Genomic DNA, 15,575 nt, shown 5'->3' on the forward strand with positions numbered 1-15,575 from the left:
TTTAAAAGGCAATAACCGCTTTACAAATAATTTTTCACCAAGTCTTGCTTTCTTCAGTATGCAGAGAAGAGCGATAAAGATTTGTTTGATACATACATTTATTTTTAAACTTATTGGGTCCCATAAATGACTGAATACACAAAGTAAGATCCAGGATCGTTTTGGTACAAATACAACATTCTACATGACAAGTTTTTAATTAACTCATTCTCTGGATATTAACAATGATGCCATATACAACATCCATTATCCAGTCTCTCAGAAAGACACCACATGGTTGTTTTGCAGAGATGGAGAGGGTAAAAGTAGGAATGAAATCAAATGGTATGACTGTAGTAAATTTGTCAACAGCTCAAGAGCTTTAATTTTCTTATCTCAAGATTAATTGTAATACCAATTCAAAGAAAGCAAGCAGACAGAAGTTCAAAATATCTTGTAAAGTGGGCACTTATTTCACATAATTTGAGGATGGAAGAAGACTGCATAGATGGTCAGGATTTGAAATGAATAGTAATGCCAGTACTAGTGCCACTAGTAAATATATATTGTGTGTCAAACACAATTTTTCTTAAAGTACATAAGTATATCCATTTTGGAAACAACAGACCTGTCAACTTTAAGTGTGGGTTCATGCTGAATTTATGGTAGAGCTTTAGTTTTAAGCTACATAGAAAACAACCTTTAAACCATTTTGTAGCACTAAAACTCTGTATCAAACTTGCATAACTGACAAAAATGCACTGTGAATTTGGACAGATTTCAATGAAAATGTCAAATAATAAAGCGATTTGGAGAGAATAAGTTTAGCATTACTTTTTTTTTTAAAAAGAGAGATTTATGAACACAGATCCTTTCAGAAATAAAACTAGAATTAGAATTGAACTTGCTTGAAGAATGGTACAATTAATTACTCAAGACACTTGCGAAAATGTAAAGTTTGTCATTTATTACACTTTTATTTTAATATAAACCAAACACAGTAGTTTTTGCCATTTCTTATGGATGTTTATAGACTTGTCAAATTTACATTAGACAGGAAAGGTGCTAAAATCTGAATAAGTTGGCCAATATTAGGAATGTTATTTTTCACAACAAAATCTCTGGTTTAATTATGAAATCATAGAATCACCACAGTGCAGATGGAGGCCATTCAGCCCATGAAGTCTGCACCAACCCTCTGAAAGAGAACCCTACCTAAACCCAATACCCTATCCCCGTAACCCCACCTAACCGTTGGACATGAAGGGGCAATTTGGCATGGCCAATCCACCTAACCTGCATTTCTTTGGACTGTGGAAGGAAATCGGAGCAGCCAGAGGAAACCCAGAAAGACACAGGAAGAATGTCTGTGTGGAGTTTGCACAGTCACCAAGGTCAGAATCGAACCCGGGTCCCTGGCATTGTGAGGCAGCAGGGCTAACCACTGTGCCACCCATATTGGAAAGGATCAGTAATGAAGATGCTTGGGTGCAATCACAATTACATGTATAATACTGCATGAAGAATATACCTGCAGAGTACTGATAATTTGGATTATTTATATTTAATTAAAAGGTACCATTCACAAAGCTGAGTGATACTGGCAAATATTGTAAAGTTTCAAACTTGTTCGCTATTCTAATCTAATATAGCACCTCACTGATCGTCAGTAGTTTCCAACAAAATTGAATCTCACACTATTCTGCAAGCGCTTGATCTAAAATAGTACATGGCATCAATTTACATTTGAGAATCCTTTTGATTAAGGCATAAACATTCCTGTCACTTCTTGAACTTTCCATGCATTGCTTCTGGGTTTATATTTTCTGAATGGATCAGCTTATCTCAGAATACGCATTTTCGCCACACATTTTAAAATCTGATTTAGACCTACATTTTTCCAGTACACAAAAATAAATCTTAAAAGGTCATCTTTTTGATGTATCCAAATTGGTGGTTTTGGTTAAAGTAGCAGAGTCTAGGTAAGAGCTGCATTGTAAAAATTGTTGCAATTGTGCCAGAAAAATATTACTGTTGAACAAAGGTCTGAAAATAGAACTAAGACATATTCAAACTTAAAAAACATAGCTTTCCAGTGCTACAAAGAACTTTGACAGGAGACAGTTTTACAGATCTGTTGTTGGCAAAGATAAATCAATCATTCCAAGAATACTTAACATGCTCAGTATGTCAAAATTCCAAATAGAACATTATACATTTCTCTTTTTAGAAGGTTATTTTATATATTAGCATACATCAAAATATTTCATGAAAAAAGCAAGATATCACTGGCATCAAATTACAACCATTTCTAGGCTATTTAATGCCACAGAGTCCCCTGGTAAAATGTAAAGCTGCACAGCTTGCTTTCATCTTGTTACTCAAGAGTGACTATACATTTTACTAACAGGTATAAATCAAGTATCACTGTAGCATTCTTACAGGTCAGGAGTAGCAGCAAATGGCAGGAATACAAACGCAATGGTGACAAAGTGCAATTCTAATATCCATAAAATAAAGTGTTATCAATTAAAGAGCTCTTTCTTTTATTTACAGAGAAACAAGATCAAACTGCACTTCTACAGTAGTATATAGGATGGATGTTAACACTAGACATTGACATCCAACAATATCACTCAGCTATCAGCAATTCACTATTAATGAAGTCATTAATATGTGAGGCATTTTCAAATCAATACCCTAACCAAAGTGATATAACCTTTCAATCCAGTTAAAACTAAGAAATATACAAAATAAAAGCTAAAACCTATGTTGGTCTATTTATAATGTCCTAATTGAAAAGCTACACCAATTGAGCAAATAAGATCAACAGAATTCAGATATTTATCTTTTACAATATCTATTTTGGTTACCTAATTGAGAATACAAAAATATATAGCTTTAGAAGTACTTTTCTTTTTACATCCTATCAAGTAACATGGATAAATCTGACATGCACATTACTACATTAAATGCAAAAGGTGGCAACTTAGGAATTTTAGTATTGGTAGGCAATATACATTTATACAATTGTACAAATAGTTAAAATTTAATTTTGGTTATTTGCCTTCATTTCAAGAGTGTACCACATGCGTGCTTTTTTTTCTTTTTTAATGTAACAATTGCAAGCCACTATATTACACTGAAATGTTAACACAAAACTACATATAAATTACATTCTTTTGCTATGCATCTATCTCTGCAGAAGACAAGAGCCCATAAACTCTCAATATCTGATTTTCTAGAAGCTTAACAATAGAGTAATAGGATCAAAATCTATAAAGTGTACTTGCATCCTCTTTCTGTGGATATTTGGACCCACACAACATATTTCACAGTTCGAGTAAAACCCTAACCCCAACCCTGATTACATTCAATTTTGTATCAGTGTAAGCTGTGCAAAACCTTACTTCACTGGCATTATGCCATATAGTTGCATTTGTCTTTGGTACAAAATAGTGTGCAAATATTCTGAAAAGTACCGAAACCCATGTTTCAATAACCATCGTTATACAATACAGACTCTGTGGCATATATCTACATTGTTGAAATAATCCTATATACATTCATAATGGTTTAAACAGCCAAAGAGTGAAAATAAACAAATACTTTTTTAAATCCATAAAATTTACCCACTGTACATCCATTACACCTTTACTTTCATTTTAAATACAAGGCACAAAGAATATTACTCCTTTCTCAAACTCAAGCTTTCTCAAACTCAAACTCGCGCAATGTCAGGAAAAGGCCATGTAATTTACTATATGAACTATTTAACGCATACTGATACAAGAATATATAGTATATACAAAAGGGATATATTGTAATGATATTAATGGAAAAAATCAGCAACAGCTGTGAACGTTAAAAATAACTACAAAAACTTAATTATTTGATTTCTTGATTCAACCACTGCATCCATGTTTCTATGGAAACTTAACATAAGTTTCTCCCAACATCTTTGAATGCATCAATCCCTAGGTCATTTTACAGGTAAGTGAAATTTACCTCATAGTACCTGAGCTCAGACAACCATACTTATCTCAATGAACTTTCTTTTTATAGAACTCTAATGTCAGCATGAGTTTTCGCTCTTTTTAAAGCAGATCTAACACAACTAACAAAATGCTACTTGCAGTAATGAATCGAACGTTTATCACAGAAATGGCAAACATGTAACTATAGGCTGAAGCTGTCTCTGACAGAAGGTGGCACATTACACTTTTGATGTAGGTACTCGAAGACCTTCAAGACCACCTGTTGGGTCTCCTTCTCCGGTTTTTTCCAACACTTGATTGACAAAGTCAGATGTTTGTCCAGCTACTGTTGTCCCTATCAAAAAGGGAAAATAAAACATTTCGCTACTAATTAAAAATCATAAAATTTATGATCTTAACTATTACCTTTATTACTTTTACTACTCCACGTAAATATAGGCCCCTTAGAGTATGAAACTGGGAAATAATAATGGGGAACTAGGAAATGGCAGAGGAGTTAGAAATGCAGAGTGTAATTAAGCCGAGTCAGAATGTCTTCATGTCAAGAAGGAGAAATCATGTCTGACAAATTTATTATTTCTTTGATGTGGTAACGAAGAGGATAGATAAAAGGAAACCAGTAGATGTAATATACTTGGATTTCCAAAATGTATTTGATAAGGAACTGCACAAAAGGCTACTTAATAAGATGAAAGCTCATGGTGTTGGGGGGGGGGGGTATATTTTCATGGATAGAGGATTGGCTAAACTGACATAGGGAACAATTTTCTCACCACTTCGCACCTGGCACCGATCCAGTAACCCCACACAACCTTTTTGGACACTAAGTGCAATTTAGCATGGCCAATCCACCTAGCCTGCACATCTTTGGACAGTGGGAGGAAACTAGAGCACCCGGGAGAAACCCACATGGGGAGAAAGTGCAAACTCCACACTGACAGTCACCCGAGGCCGGAATTGAACCCGGGCCCCTGGAGTTGTGAGGCACCAATGCTAACCACTGTGCCACCATGCCGCTTTAGAACACCGTGGAGTTTGGAAGAATGAGAGCTATAGAATTCTCAGGAGGCTTGACAGGTTAGATGCCGAGAGGTTGTTTCTCTTGTGGGAGAGTCTAGGACCAGAGGGCATAATCTCAGAGCTAGGGATTGTCCATTTAAGGCAGAGATGAGGAGGAATCTGTGGAATTCTTTACCACAGAGGGCTGTGGAGGCTGGATAGTTAAGTACGAGGCTGAGATAGACAGATTTTTAATCAGCAAAAGAATCAAGGGTTATGGGGTAAAGCGGGAAAGTGGAGTTGAGGATTATCTTATCAGATCAGCCATGATCTCACTGAATGGTGGAGCAGACTCAATAGGTCGAATGTCCTACTTCTGCTCCTATGTCTTATGATCTTATGTGATTTCCACTTCTTAAATAATGATTATGTATTGGCACAACAGATAAATATTGTTCAGGTACACTTAATTTACTACTGTTTCCATTTAGGTTAATATTTCAGAAATACATATATGGTTCATTTAAAACAAATTTGGTGGAATCATTCTAGTAGTATCAAAGTAATTTCGTTTTTATCGTCTTGAGGTAAACTACTGAGAGGAAATTGAGAGGAGTCAAGCAAAGAATGGTAAGTAAATAGAATGTAATTTCTTACCAAGTGTTTCATTGAAGAGATTTTCGAGTTTTTCTAACATGCGTCCTTTTCCACCCTGACTCTGTACTCTATTTACTATTTCCTGTTTTATTGAATTAATCACATAAAGCAGATGATCTGCAACGGACAACATATTATGAAAGTTAGAAAATTCCAATGTAGATTTTAAAAAATACAACAAGCCTTAAACATCTGCTGCTCTATCATTCATTAATAGATACATAAAAAGGACTTCCGGTGGCGGCTATGGAGGAGTAAGTCGCACATTTGGTGGCTCCCGCTCTGGTCAGACTTTTAGACCTTTCCCCATTTTTCTACTGGACTTGAATTGTAAAACAGATGTTAGCGGCAATTGGTTACTGAATTCCCACTTCGGTGCATGGAAAGAAGGACTTGAAGTGTTCGTAAGGGCAGAAACAAAAAGATAGAGAAGGCTTGGGCTGTAGCTGCAACAGAAGACAGCATGGCGGAGGTTCGGACCTCTGGCTTGTCTATGCAGCAGCTGATGCAAGTCATTCAGGAAGGCTTTGCTAAGCAGAAACGGGACTGCTTGGACCGATAAAAGAGTCGATTGAGCAGTTGGAGCATAGATTGGACGCCCAGGATCGGGCGATCCAGAAGGTGGAGAAGGCGCTGGTTGAGCAGGAGGAACATCAGACTGTGGTGGAGCTGGAGGTGGAGATGCTGAGGGATCAGCAGAAGAAGCTCTTGGAGAAGGTGGAGGACCGAGAAAATAGGTCCAGCCAGCAGAACCCAAGAATCGTTGGGGCATACATCGCAGACATGTTTGGGAAGCTGCTGGGGGATGGAGCATTCTCCCGGCCCTTGGAAGTGGTTAGGGCTCACAGAGCACTCACGAGGAAGCCATGAATGGGAGACCCCCCCCCCCCCCCCCCCCCAGGGCAATGGTGGTGAGATTCCACAGCTTCCCGGATAAGGAGCGCATTCTACAGTGGGCCAAGTGGGCACGGAGCTGGAAATGGGACAATAGCATCCTGCGGGTTTACCAGGACCTGTGTGTAGAGGTGGCCAGGAGGGGAGCAGGCTTCAACCAGATCAGGTCGATCCTTTTAAAGAAAAAGGTGAAGTTTGGACCGTTATACCCAGCCCGTCTCCGAGTCACACATGAGGATCAGCACTTCTATTTCGAGTCGCCCGAGGACGCGTTGGACTTGGCGAAAAAGGGCTGGTGATGGATTGAGAACTTTTGAACTTGGCTGCACCGTTCATGTTTTTGTTTCTCTGTTTTTGTAAAAAGTTTCTCGTTTTGCGTTTCATGGAAGGTGTTTGTGATGTCGTTTGCACAGATTTGGAACCAGCGGTAGAGCTGAGTGAGTTATGGTTTTCATTTGCACTGTTGGGGGATGGTGGCGTGCTGGTTTTGATCTTGGTGTTTTTCTATTAGGCAATTGTGTAGGGATAGTTTGATGCTGGAGTTTGTTTGTATGAGTGGGGAGGGTGGGGGAGAAAGAAACAATAGGTGGGAGACTATTTGGCACCAGGGATGGAGGTCACCAAGCTAGCTGGGTGAGCTAGCTCTCGGAAGCGCAGTGGGGAGCGTGCATATGTTTGGTTTAGTAAAGGGGTTGAGTTACAGGGTGTTGTTACTGGCGGGTGGGGGAATATTCTGCTGACAAGGGAGGGACTTGGGCGGAGGGACAGAGAGGAGGTTGGGGGGCGGGGGATGTCTGGGGATGGACCGGTGGAGGTGTGGAGCACGGGCTGGAGGCGGGCCTAAAAAAGGGGATGGTTGATCGGCGGGGGGGGGCATCAATGAGCCCCCCAACTAGGCTGATCACCTGGAATGTTCGAAGGTTAAATGGGCCGGTCATAAGGGCATATGTGTTTGCGCATCTGAGGGGACTGAAGGCGGACGTGGTAATGTTGCAGGAGACGCACCTTAGAGTAACGGACCAGGTTAGACTGAGAAAAGGCTGGGTCAGTCAAGTCTTTCACTCGGGACTAGATTCAAAGAATAGAGGGGTCGCAATCCTGGTCAATAAGTGGGTGGTATTTGAGATGGGTAGAATAGTCTCGGAGGTGAGAGGTTGGTACATTATGGTCAGTGGGAAGCTAGAGGGGATGCAAGTGGTATTAGTAAATGTGTATGCACCAAATTGGGATGATGTGGAGTTTATAAAGATGCTGGGGAAGATACCGAACCTGGACTTGCACAGGTTGGTCATGGGAGGGGACTTCAACACAGTTGTGGACCCTGGCTTGGACAGGTCAAGCTCGAAAACGGGCAGGGTGCCAGCAATGACAAAGGAACTAAAAGGGTTCATGGTGCCAGACTTTGGGGGGGGGGGGGGGGGGGGGGTAATGGATCCATGGAGGTTTGGGCAGCCGAGGGTGAAGGAGTTCTCTTTGTACTCACACTGCATAAAGTGTATTCCCAGATTGATTTCTTTATTTTGAGCAGGGCCTTACTGGCAGGGGTGGTAGACATGGGGTACTCGGCGATTACAATTTCGGACCATGCTCAGCACCGGGTTGACCTGCAGGTTAGTAAAGACAGTAACCAGCGCCCGCACTGGAGTTTGGATGTGAGACTTTTGGCGGATGAAGGGGTGTGCGAGCAGCTGAGGAAATGTATTCAGAGCTACCTGCAGGTCAACGACACAGGGGAAATTTCAGCAGCGATGGTCTGGGAAGCACTGAAGGCGGTGGTCAGGGGGGAGCTGATCTCAATCCAGGCCCATTGGAAGAAGGTGGACAGGGCAGAGGCATTTCGCTTGGTAAAGGAGATACTACAGATTGATAGGAGGTATGCGGAGATTCCAGAGGCAGGGATTTTAAGGGAACGGTGGAGGCTACAGGCGGAGTTTAGCTTGCTGACCACAGGGAGGGCGGTGGAGCAGCTGAGAAAGGAGAGATGGGTGATCCATGAACTTGGAGAGAAGGCCAGCAGAATGCTTGCACAGCAACTTAGGAAGAGTGAGGCAGCTAGGGAGATAGGGAAAATAAAGGACGGAGATGGGAACCTGGTTGGTGATTCAGTAGGTGTGAATAAGGCGTTTAAGGATTTCTACAGCAGGCTGTACAGGTTGGAACTCCCTACAGGGCCCGAGGGGATGAGGCACTTCATGGAGGGGCTGAATTTCCCAAAGGTAGATGGGGAGTGGGTAGAAGGGCGGGGGTCCCCAATCGGGCTGGAAGAGATAGTGGGGGGGCTTAAGGCCATGCAGGCGTGTAAGGCCCCGGGTCCGGATGGGTACCCAGTGGAGTTTTATAAAAGGTTCTCGGGGATATTGGGGCCGGTGTTGTTAAGGATGTTCAATGAGGTAAGGGAAAGAGCGGTGTTGCCTCCGATGATGTCGCAGGCAACGATTCGCTGATTCTTAAGTGGGAAAAGAACCCGGAGCTGTGTGGGTCCTACAGGCCGATCTCCCTGTTGAATGTAGATGCCAGGTTCCTGGCCAAAATCTTGTCCTCAAGGATTTTGTTCCGGACGTTATTGGGGAGGACCAGACGGGGTTTGTTAAGGGCAGGCAGTTGGTGGCCAATGTAAGAAGGCTATTAAATGTGATCATGATGCCCCCGGAACGTAGGGAGGTGGAGGTAGTGATCGCAATGGATGCAGAAAAGGCTTTTGATCAGGTAGAATGGGACTATCTGTGAGAGATACTGAAATGGTTTGGATTCGGGCAGGGCTTTATTGACTGGGTCAGGTTACTGTATCAGGCTCCTGTGGCAAGTGTACGGACGAATAGGACAACATTGGACTATTTTAGACTGCACCGGGGGACGAGACAGGTTTGCCCCCTCTCCCCACTGTTGTTTGCGCTGGCTATAGAGCCGTTGGCAATTGCTCTAAGAGAGCCTCGAGGGGCTGGAGAGGACAGGTCCGGGGGGAGGGCAGGGTGGAGCACAGGGTTTCGCTCTATGTGCGTGACCTGCTTCTGTACGTTTCGGATCCAATAGAAGGGATGGAAGAAATCATGAGGACTACAGGGGAATTTGGCCGGTTTTCGGGGTATAAGCTTAATATGGGAATGAGGGAGATATTTGTGGTCCAGGCAAGGGGACAGGAGAGGCGACTGGGAGAGTTGACGTTTAGGTTAGTAAAGGGAAGCTTTAGGTACCTAGGCATCCAAATGGCACGGGAATGGGACCGGCTTTATAAATTGAATCTGGCGGACCAAATTTTCGGAGATGGGACGCACTACCGTTGTCTCTGGCTGGCAGGGTGCAAACGGTGAAGGTGACAGTCCTCCCGAGATTCCCATTTGTATTTCAGTGTCACCCCATCTTTATTACGCGGTCCTTTTTTAAATGGCTCAACAGAGCGATCACGGGCTTCGTCTGGGCGGGCAAGACCCTGCGAGTAAGTACGGTAATGTTTGAGCGGAGTCGGGGAGAGGGCGGGCTGGCACTGCCAAATTTTAGCAACTATTACTGGGCGGCTAATATAGGGGTCGGCATTGGTGCGTATGGAGGCAGCTTCATGTATGGGCACCAGTTTGGGGGTGGTGGTAACTTCGCCTCTGCCGTTCGCGCCGGCACGGTACTCCGCCAGTCCAGTGGTGGTGGCGGCCCTGAGAGTTTGGGGCCAGCGGAGGCGGCACTTGAGAGTATCGGTCTGGGCCTCAATCTGTGATAATCACTGGTTTTCCCCAGGAAGTATGAACGGGGGGGTTCTGGTTATGACAGAGTGGGGGGATTGAGAGGATGGGGGCTATGTTCATAGAGGGGAACTTTCCAAATATGAGGGCGTTGGAGGAAAGGCTTGGGTTGGCGGGGGCAACTAATTCAGGTATCTGCAGGTGTGGGACTTACTTCGTAAACAGGTGTCAACCTTCCCGCTCCTACCGCTGAGGATAGGGTAGTTTCCAGAGGGTGGGTCGGAGAAGGGAGCGTCTCGGACAATTATAAGGAGCTTATGGGGTCGGAGGAGACGCAGACCGAGGAGCTGAAGCGCAAGCGGGAGGAGGAGCTGGGAGGAGAGATAGAGGATGGTCTATGGGCAGACGTGTTGAGTAGAGTCAACATGGCTGCAACATGTGCCAGGCTCAGCCTGATGCAAATTAAGGTTGTTCACCGGGCTTGCATGACAGTGGCCCGGATAAGCAGATTCTTTGGGGTGGAGGACAGGTGCGCAAAATGTGCGGGAGGACCGGCGAACCACGTCCACATGTTTTGGACATGTCCAAAGCTTAGGGGATTTTGCAGGGATTTGCAGACATCATGTCCACGGTGTTAAAAACAAGGGTGGCACCGAGTCCAGAGGTGATGAATTTTCGGGATGTCGGAAGACCCGGGAATCCAGCAGGAGAAAGAGGCAGACGTTCTGGCCTTTGCTTCCCTGGTAGCCCGGAGACGGATACTATTAGCATGGAGGGACTCAAAGCCCCCGAAGTCGGAGACCTGGCTATCGGACATGGCTAGCTTTCTCTGTCCGGAGAAAATCAAGTTCGCCTTGAGAGGGTCACTGTTAGGGTTCACCCGCAGGTGGCAAATGTTCGTCGACTACTTTGCGGGAAATTAATCGTCAGCAGACGCGGGAGGAAGTGAGTAGTTTAGATTAGAGTAGGGGGTCAATAAGGGTGGGACCTGTACGAGAGGTAAATGGCTTTTGCACTATGTTTATGGTTTCATGTATATTGTTTATTTTGTTATTGTTACTGTACCAAGAATACCTCAATACAATGCTTATTAAAGAAAAATATATACATAAAAAACACGCCAAATTAGAAAATTATACCACAAAAACAAGTGTACAGAAATACAAACATTTTTGTAGATTGACAAAATTCAGTAAGGTGTTCTTTTGGAGTCTCCACCCAAAGCATGTTGAAGCCAGTGCTAACAATATTTTTCAATAATGGGAAGAAAAAAAAAATGCATTCACATCTCAATTACCAATACCTTTAACCAGTTTATATAGTTAACCTTTCAATTATAAATTGTTTCTAGCTGTAATAATTTAGGTATTAGTGCAGAACTGGTCAAGATAATGACATTTTATCAATTTATTGCTTCTTTTGCTTATCAAGGACATGGTGCAGACCTTTGTCAACACTATAGTCCAATCTTATTTATTGTTAGGATGATCGTTAAGTGGGGGGGGGGTTATAGAGAAGGGGAGGTGGGACAGTTTTATGGGAGATGAAAAGGGAGCTACTATATTACGCATTATTGCACTGAATCCTGTTTTTGCAGAAGAATGGGTGCAATTTTATCCATGGGTCTTTTGAAGTTGCCAGAATAAAGTTAAATAACTTTACAGGTGATTACACCTCCTCAGAAAATTTGGAACACCTATTTTAACACATCATTTGATAAAACATCCTTGGGAGAGAACAGGGCAAAGTTGCAGGAGTGAACTGAATTATGGTCTTTGCATTTGAAAATGTAACATATACTTCCCAGAAACATCTGCTTTGAGAGGATTGAACCTGTCAAAAGAAGCTATGCTAAGATAAAACACAGCTTTAGCAAATAGTTCAAACAAAATTTACAATGGATCTCAAACTCATTGTACTGTGCACTATTATAGCATTTTGTTTTCCCTCCAGGGTTATATCCATCTATTCTTTTAGTGGAGACAGAAAATGCCGGTCAGCAGGTCTGGCAGCATCTGTGGAAAAAGGAACAGCGTTAACACTGATTCCGCATGACTTCTTCGGGAAGCTCCAAAGTCATACAAACTCAAAATGTTAACTGTTTCTCTCTCCACAGATGTTGCCAGACCTGTTGAGTTTATCCAGCATTTTCTGGTTTTGTTTCAAATTACCAGCATCTGCAATATTTTGCTTTAACTTTTAAGTGGAACCAGGCTAGATTCTGCATCATCTCCACAAATGGCCTGTGACTAAATTAACCACTTGTTAGGAGCTTGAGCAGAGGGGAAAATTTGAAACAATTGAATTTAACAACTGAAGAACATATTAGTTCCATCAACTACCTCAACACTGAACAATCGTTCATTCCATAGAATGAGCTCAAAAGCCCCACAACAATTGCAGATCCCTTTCTCTCCAGAAAAGGAGCATTGTTGGCTACTCTGCCAATAAAAAAATTGATTTGAAATGTTACATTGCTCCAAACATCTCGGAATCTATAAATATACGATGAACTATTAATACATAGTTATTATGTTATTATAATAACATAATATATTATGTTATAATAATATAATATATTATTATATTCAGTAGTGAATCTTCTATGGCCTTACAAACAGTTAATTGAGGCTAACAGTATGCTTTCGCCTTATTAGTTATATCAAGTTGAGGTTACAGAGTCAAATTTGGTGCAAATTAAAAACAAGCAATACAGTTCCTATTACAACATACCAAACTAATTTCAGTGGACTGGGTAAATGATACGACCAACTTAAGGATGTTAATCAATTATAGAATTATCCAGCCAAAGAATGTGCATGATGGAATTGATTTAAATAGGATGGGACTTCCAGTGGCGGCCGTGGAGTGAGTGATCACACATTTGGTGGCTCCAGGTTGAGGTGGAATTTCTTGGTCCTTTCCCACCCGACTTAGGGGGTGTTTGCTGGTGTGAGGTGCATGAGGACTGAGGAGGTGAAGTACTCCATCGGTGGGGCCAGTTTATGGCTTACCTGACGAGGAGTGCTACAAGTAAGAGGCAGCAGCCCAGACGAGAGCTTATTCGAGGTGTGACACAGGAAAAGATGGCAGGGGTTGCTGGGGCGTCATTGCCCGCCCAGTGGTTTACTGTGCAACTTGTGGAATTTTTGAACACAAAGTTTCAGCAGCAGAGGCAGGAGGCCTCAGAGGACCTGGCAATGGCGGTGGGGCCGCTTAGGGCGACTATCCAGAGAGTGGAGCAGAAAGAGGTGCAGGGTCTGACACTCCAGAAGGTGGAGGAGTCGGTGGCAGAGCACAAGGACCAGCTGGCCTCACTGGAGGCAAGGATGGCGCTTGTGGCAAAGAACCGGAGAAGGTGAAGGACCTAGAGAACCGTCCTAGGAGGCATAATCTCCCGATTATGTGGCTGCCTGAGGGGATCAACGGAACGCAGGCCGCAAGTATGTGACGTGTATGCTGGAGAAGTTGGTGGGGGAGGGGGTCTTTGACCATCCTCTCTGAGGTGGATCGGGCGCACAGGTCGCTGGGGAGGAGGCCAAAGGCAGTGGAGCCGCAGAGGACGATGGTGGTGTGGCTGCATTATTTTCTTGATAAGGAGACATTTAAGTGGGCAAAGCAAACTAAAAAGTGCACCTGGGAAGGAAATGTGCCGAGGATCTAAAAGGTGCGGAATTGGCCAAGTGGCAGGCCAGTTATAATGGGATCAAGGCTGCCCTCTACAAGGGGTTAAGCTTGGGATGTTGTATCCTGCTCGCCTGTAGGTCAGACGCCAGAATCAAGAGTTATATTTTGATACTCCGGAGGAGGCAAATTAATTTATGAGACACCATAACTGGGAGGTGTGCGAGGACACTGAACTTTGGAGATGCTAAAGCGTTGAATGTGGGTTTACATGATGGGCGGATTGCTGTATTTAATGAATATGGGTGCAGAGTGGGTGAGTGTGTTTTCTTGTTCTTTTTATTTGTTTTAGGGATTTGCGGGTGAAGGCCAGTTGTGGGGAAGGGGGGTTAGACGGAGGCCTCGAGTGTGGCCACCTTGCTAGCTGGCTGGCTAGTTAATGGGAGTGAAGTGGGGGTTTACCCGTGGAGAGTGTGGGGGATGGGTGGTTGGGTTTTCTTCTTCTTTGTTTATAGGGCGGGTGGGATGTTGTTGTGGCACAGTTGGTTAAGAGGAAATGGTGGCAGACATCTTCGGGAGGGCCAGAAGGTGAGCAAGGTGTGGACCTGGGCTAGCTGACTAACAAGGGGTTAGTCAGAGGGGGTGGGTTGGCAACGGCGAGGGAGTTGTTGAGGTTTATGTAGAGGCTGAGGGCAAAGGAGTTTTTGTATTTCTCGCACATACAGGGTGTACTCCTGGACTGATTTATTTATTTTAGACAAAGAGTTGTTGGCAGGGGTGGTTGGATTGGAGTATTCACCGGTTGTGGTCTCTGACCACATGCTACCCTGGGTGGATATTTGGGTGGTGGAGGCTCAGAGGCCGCAGTGGAAGTTGGATATGTGGTTACTGGCAGACAAGGGGGTCTGTGAGAGGCAGAGAGTGGGCATCCAAAATAATGTGGAGCTGAATAATACAGGGCAGGTTTCTGTCTCAACACTGTGGGAAGCACTGAAAGCTGTGGTAAGAGGGGAGTTTATACTGATTCGGGCACACAGAGTAGAGCGGGCTGAGGTTGGTGGAGGACATTCGGAGGGTGGACTAAAGATTTTTGATAGCGCCCGAGAAGACGTTACTAAAGGAGAGGTAGAGGCTCCAGATGGAGTTTGGGCTGGTGTCCACTGGAAAGTCGGTGGGACAATTGCGTAGGGCCAGAGGGCGATTTATGATTATGGGGAGAAAGCGAGTAGGATGCTTGGGCATCAGATGAGGAAGAGAGAGAGAGAGCGAGAGCGGGAGCGAGAGCGAGAGCGGGAGCGGGAGCGGGAGCGAGAGCGGAAGAGACAGAGAGAGAGGGGGAGGGATTGGAAGGGTGAGAGATGAGGGGGGCCCGGGTGGTATTGAAGCCGGAGAGGGGCATGCGGTTTTTGAGGCCTATCGGAGGTTATATAACTAAGAGCCTCCTGTGGGGAATGACGGTATGATGCGGTTTTTGGATGGGTCGGAGTTCCCAAGGGTTGAGGAGGCGGAGGTGCAGGGATTGGGTTTATCGACTTCTTTAAGGAGTATTGAGTCGTCAGCAGGGGGAGGGGAAATGTTTATTTTTTTTAAGGGGGGGGGTGATAAATTGGAAAAGGAAAAAGGAATGCAGGTGTCAGCGAGATGAGCAGGGGTTGTTGCTGGGGGGAGGATGCAAGGTGGGGGGACGGGGGGTTGTTGCCCTGTTGCCATGGTTAGTTTTTATATTTTTGTGATTATATATATATTTAAAATG

At 43.9% G+C, this 15,575-nt stretch overlaps 1 protein-coding gene across 7 annotated transcripts in view; it reads right to left on the bottom strand.

Moving 5' to 3' along the window:
• Positions 1 to 2,501: 2,501 nt before the first annotated feature.
• The window catches only part of crebrf (creb3 regulatory factor), an 84,800-nt gene continuing 71,726 nt past the window's right edge, over positions 2,502 to 15,575 (bottom strand). For 4 of the 7 annotated variants that reach the window (XM_038795482.1, XM_038795481.1, XM_038795479.1 and 1 more), the window contains 2 exons: positions 5,634 to 5,750; positions 2,502 to 4,311 (listed from right to left, as the gene is read on the bottom strand). In XM_038795482.1, the coding sequence (XP_038651410.1) occupies positions 4,196 to 4,311; positions 5,634 to 5,750 (233 nt within the window). In that variant the 3' untranslated portion in view covers positions 2,502 to 4,195. Of the gene's footprint in view, positions 4,312 to 5,627; positions 5,751 to 11,746; positions 12,214 to 15,575 lie in introns of those variants that run through there. The other 3 variants (XR_005460440.1, XR_005460439.1, XM_038795483.1) reach the window with 2 other exon arrangements.

Source organism: Scyliorhinus canicula, chromosome 4, assembly GCF_902713615.1.
Source record: "Scyliorhinus canicula chromosome 4, sScyCan1.1, whole genome shotgun sequence".
Classification (NCBI taxonomy): Eukaryota; Metazoa; Chordata; class Chondrichthyes; order Carcharhiniformes; family Scyliorhinidae; genus Scyliorhinus; species Scyliorhinus canicula.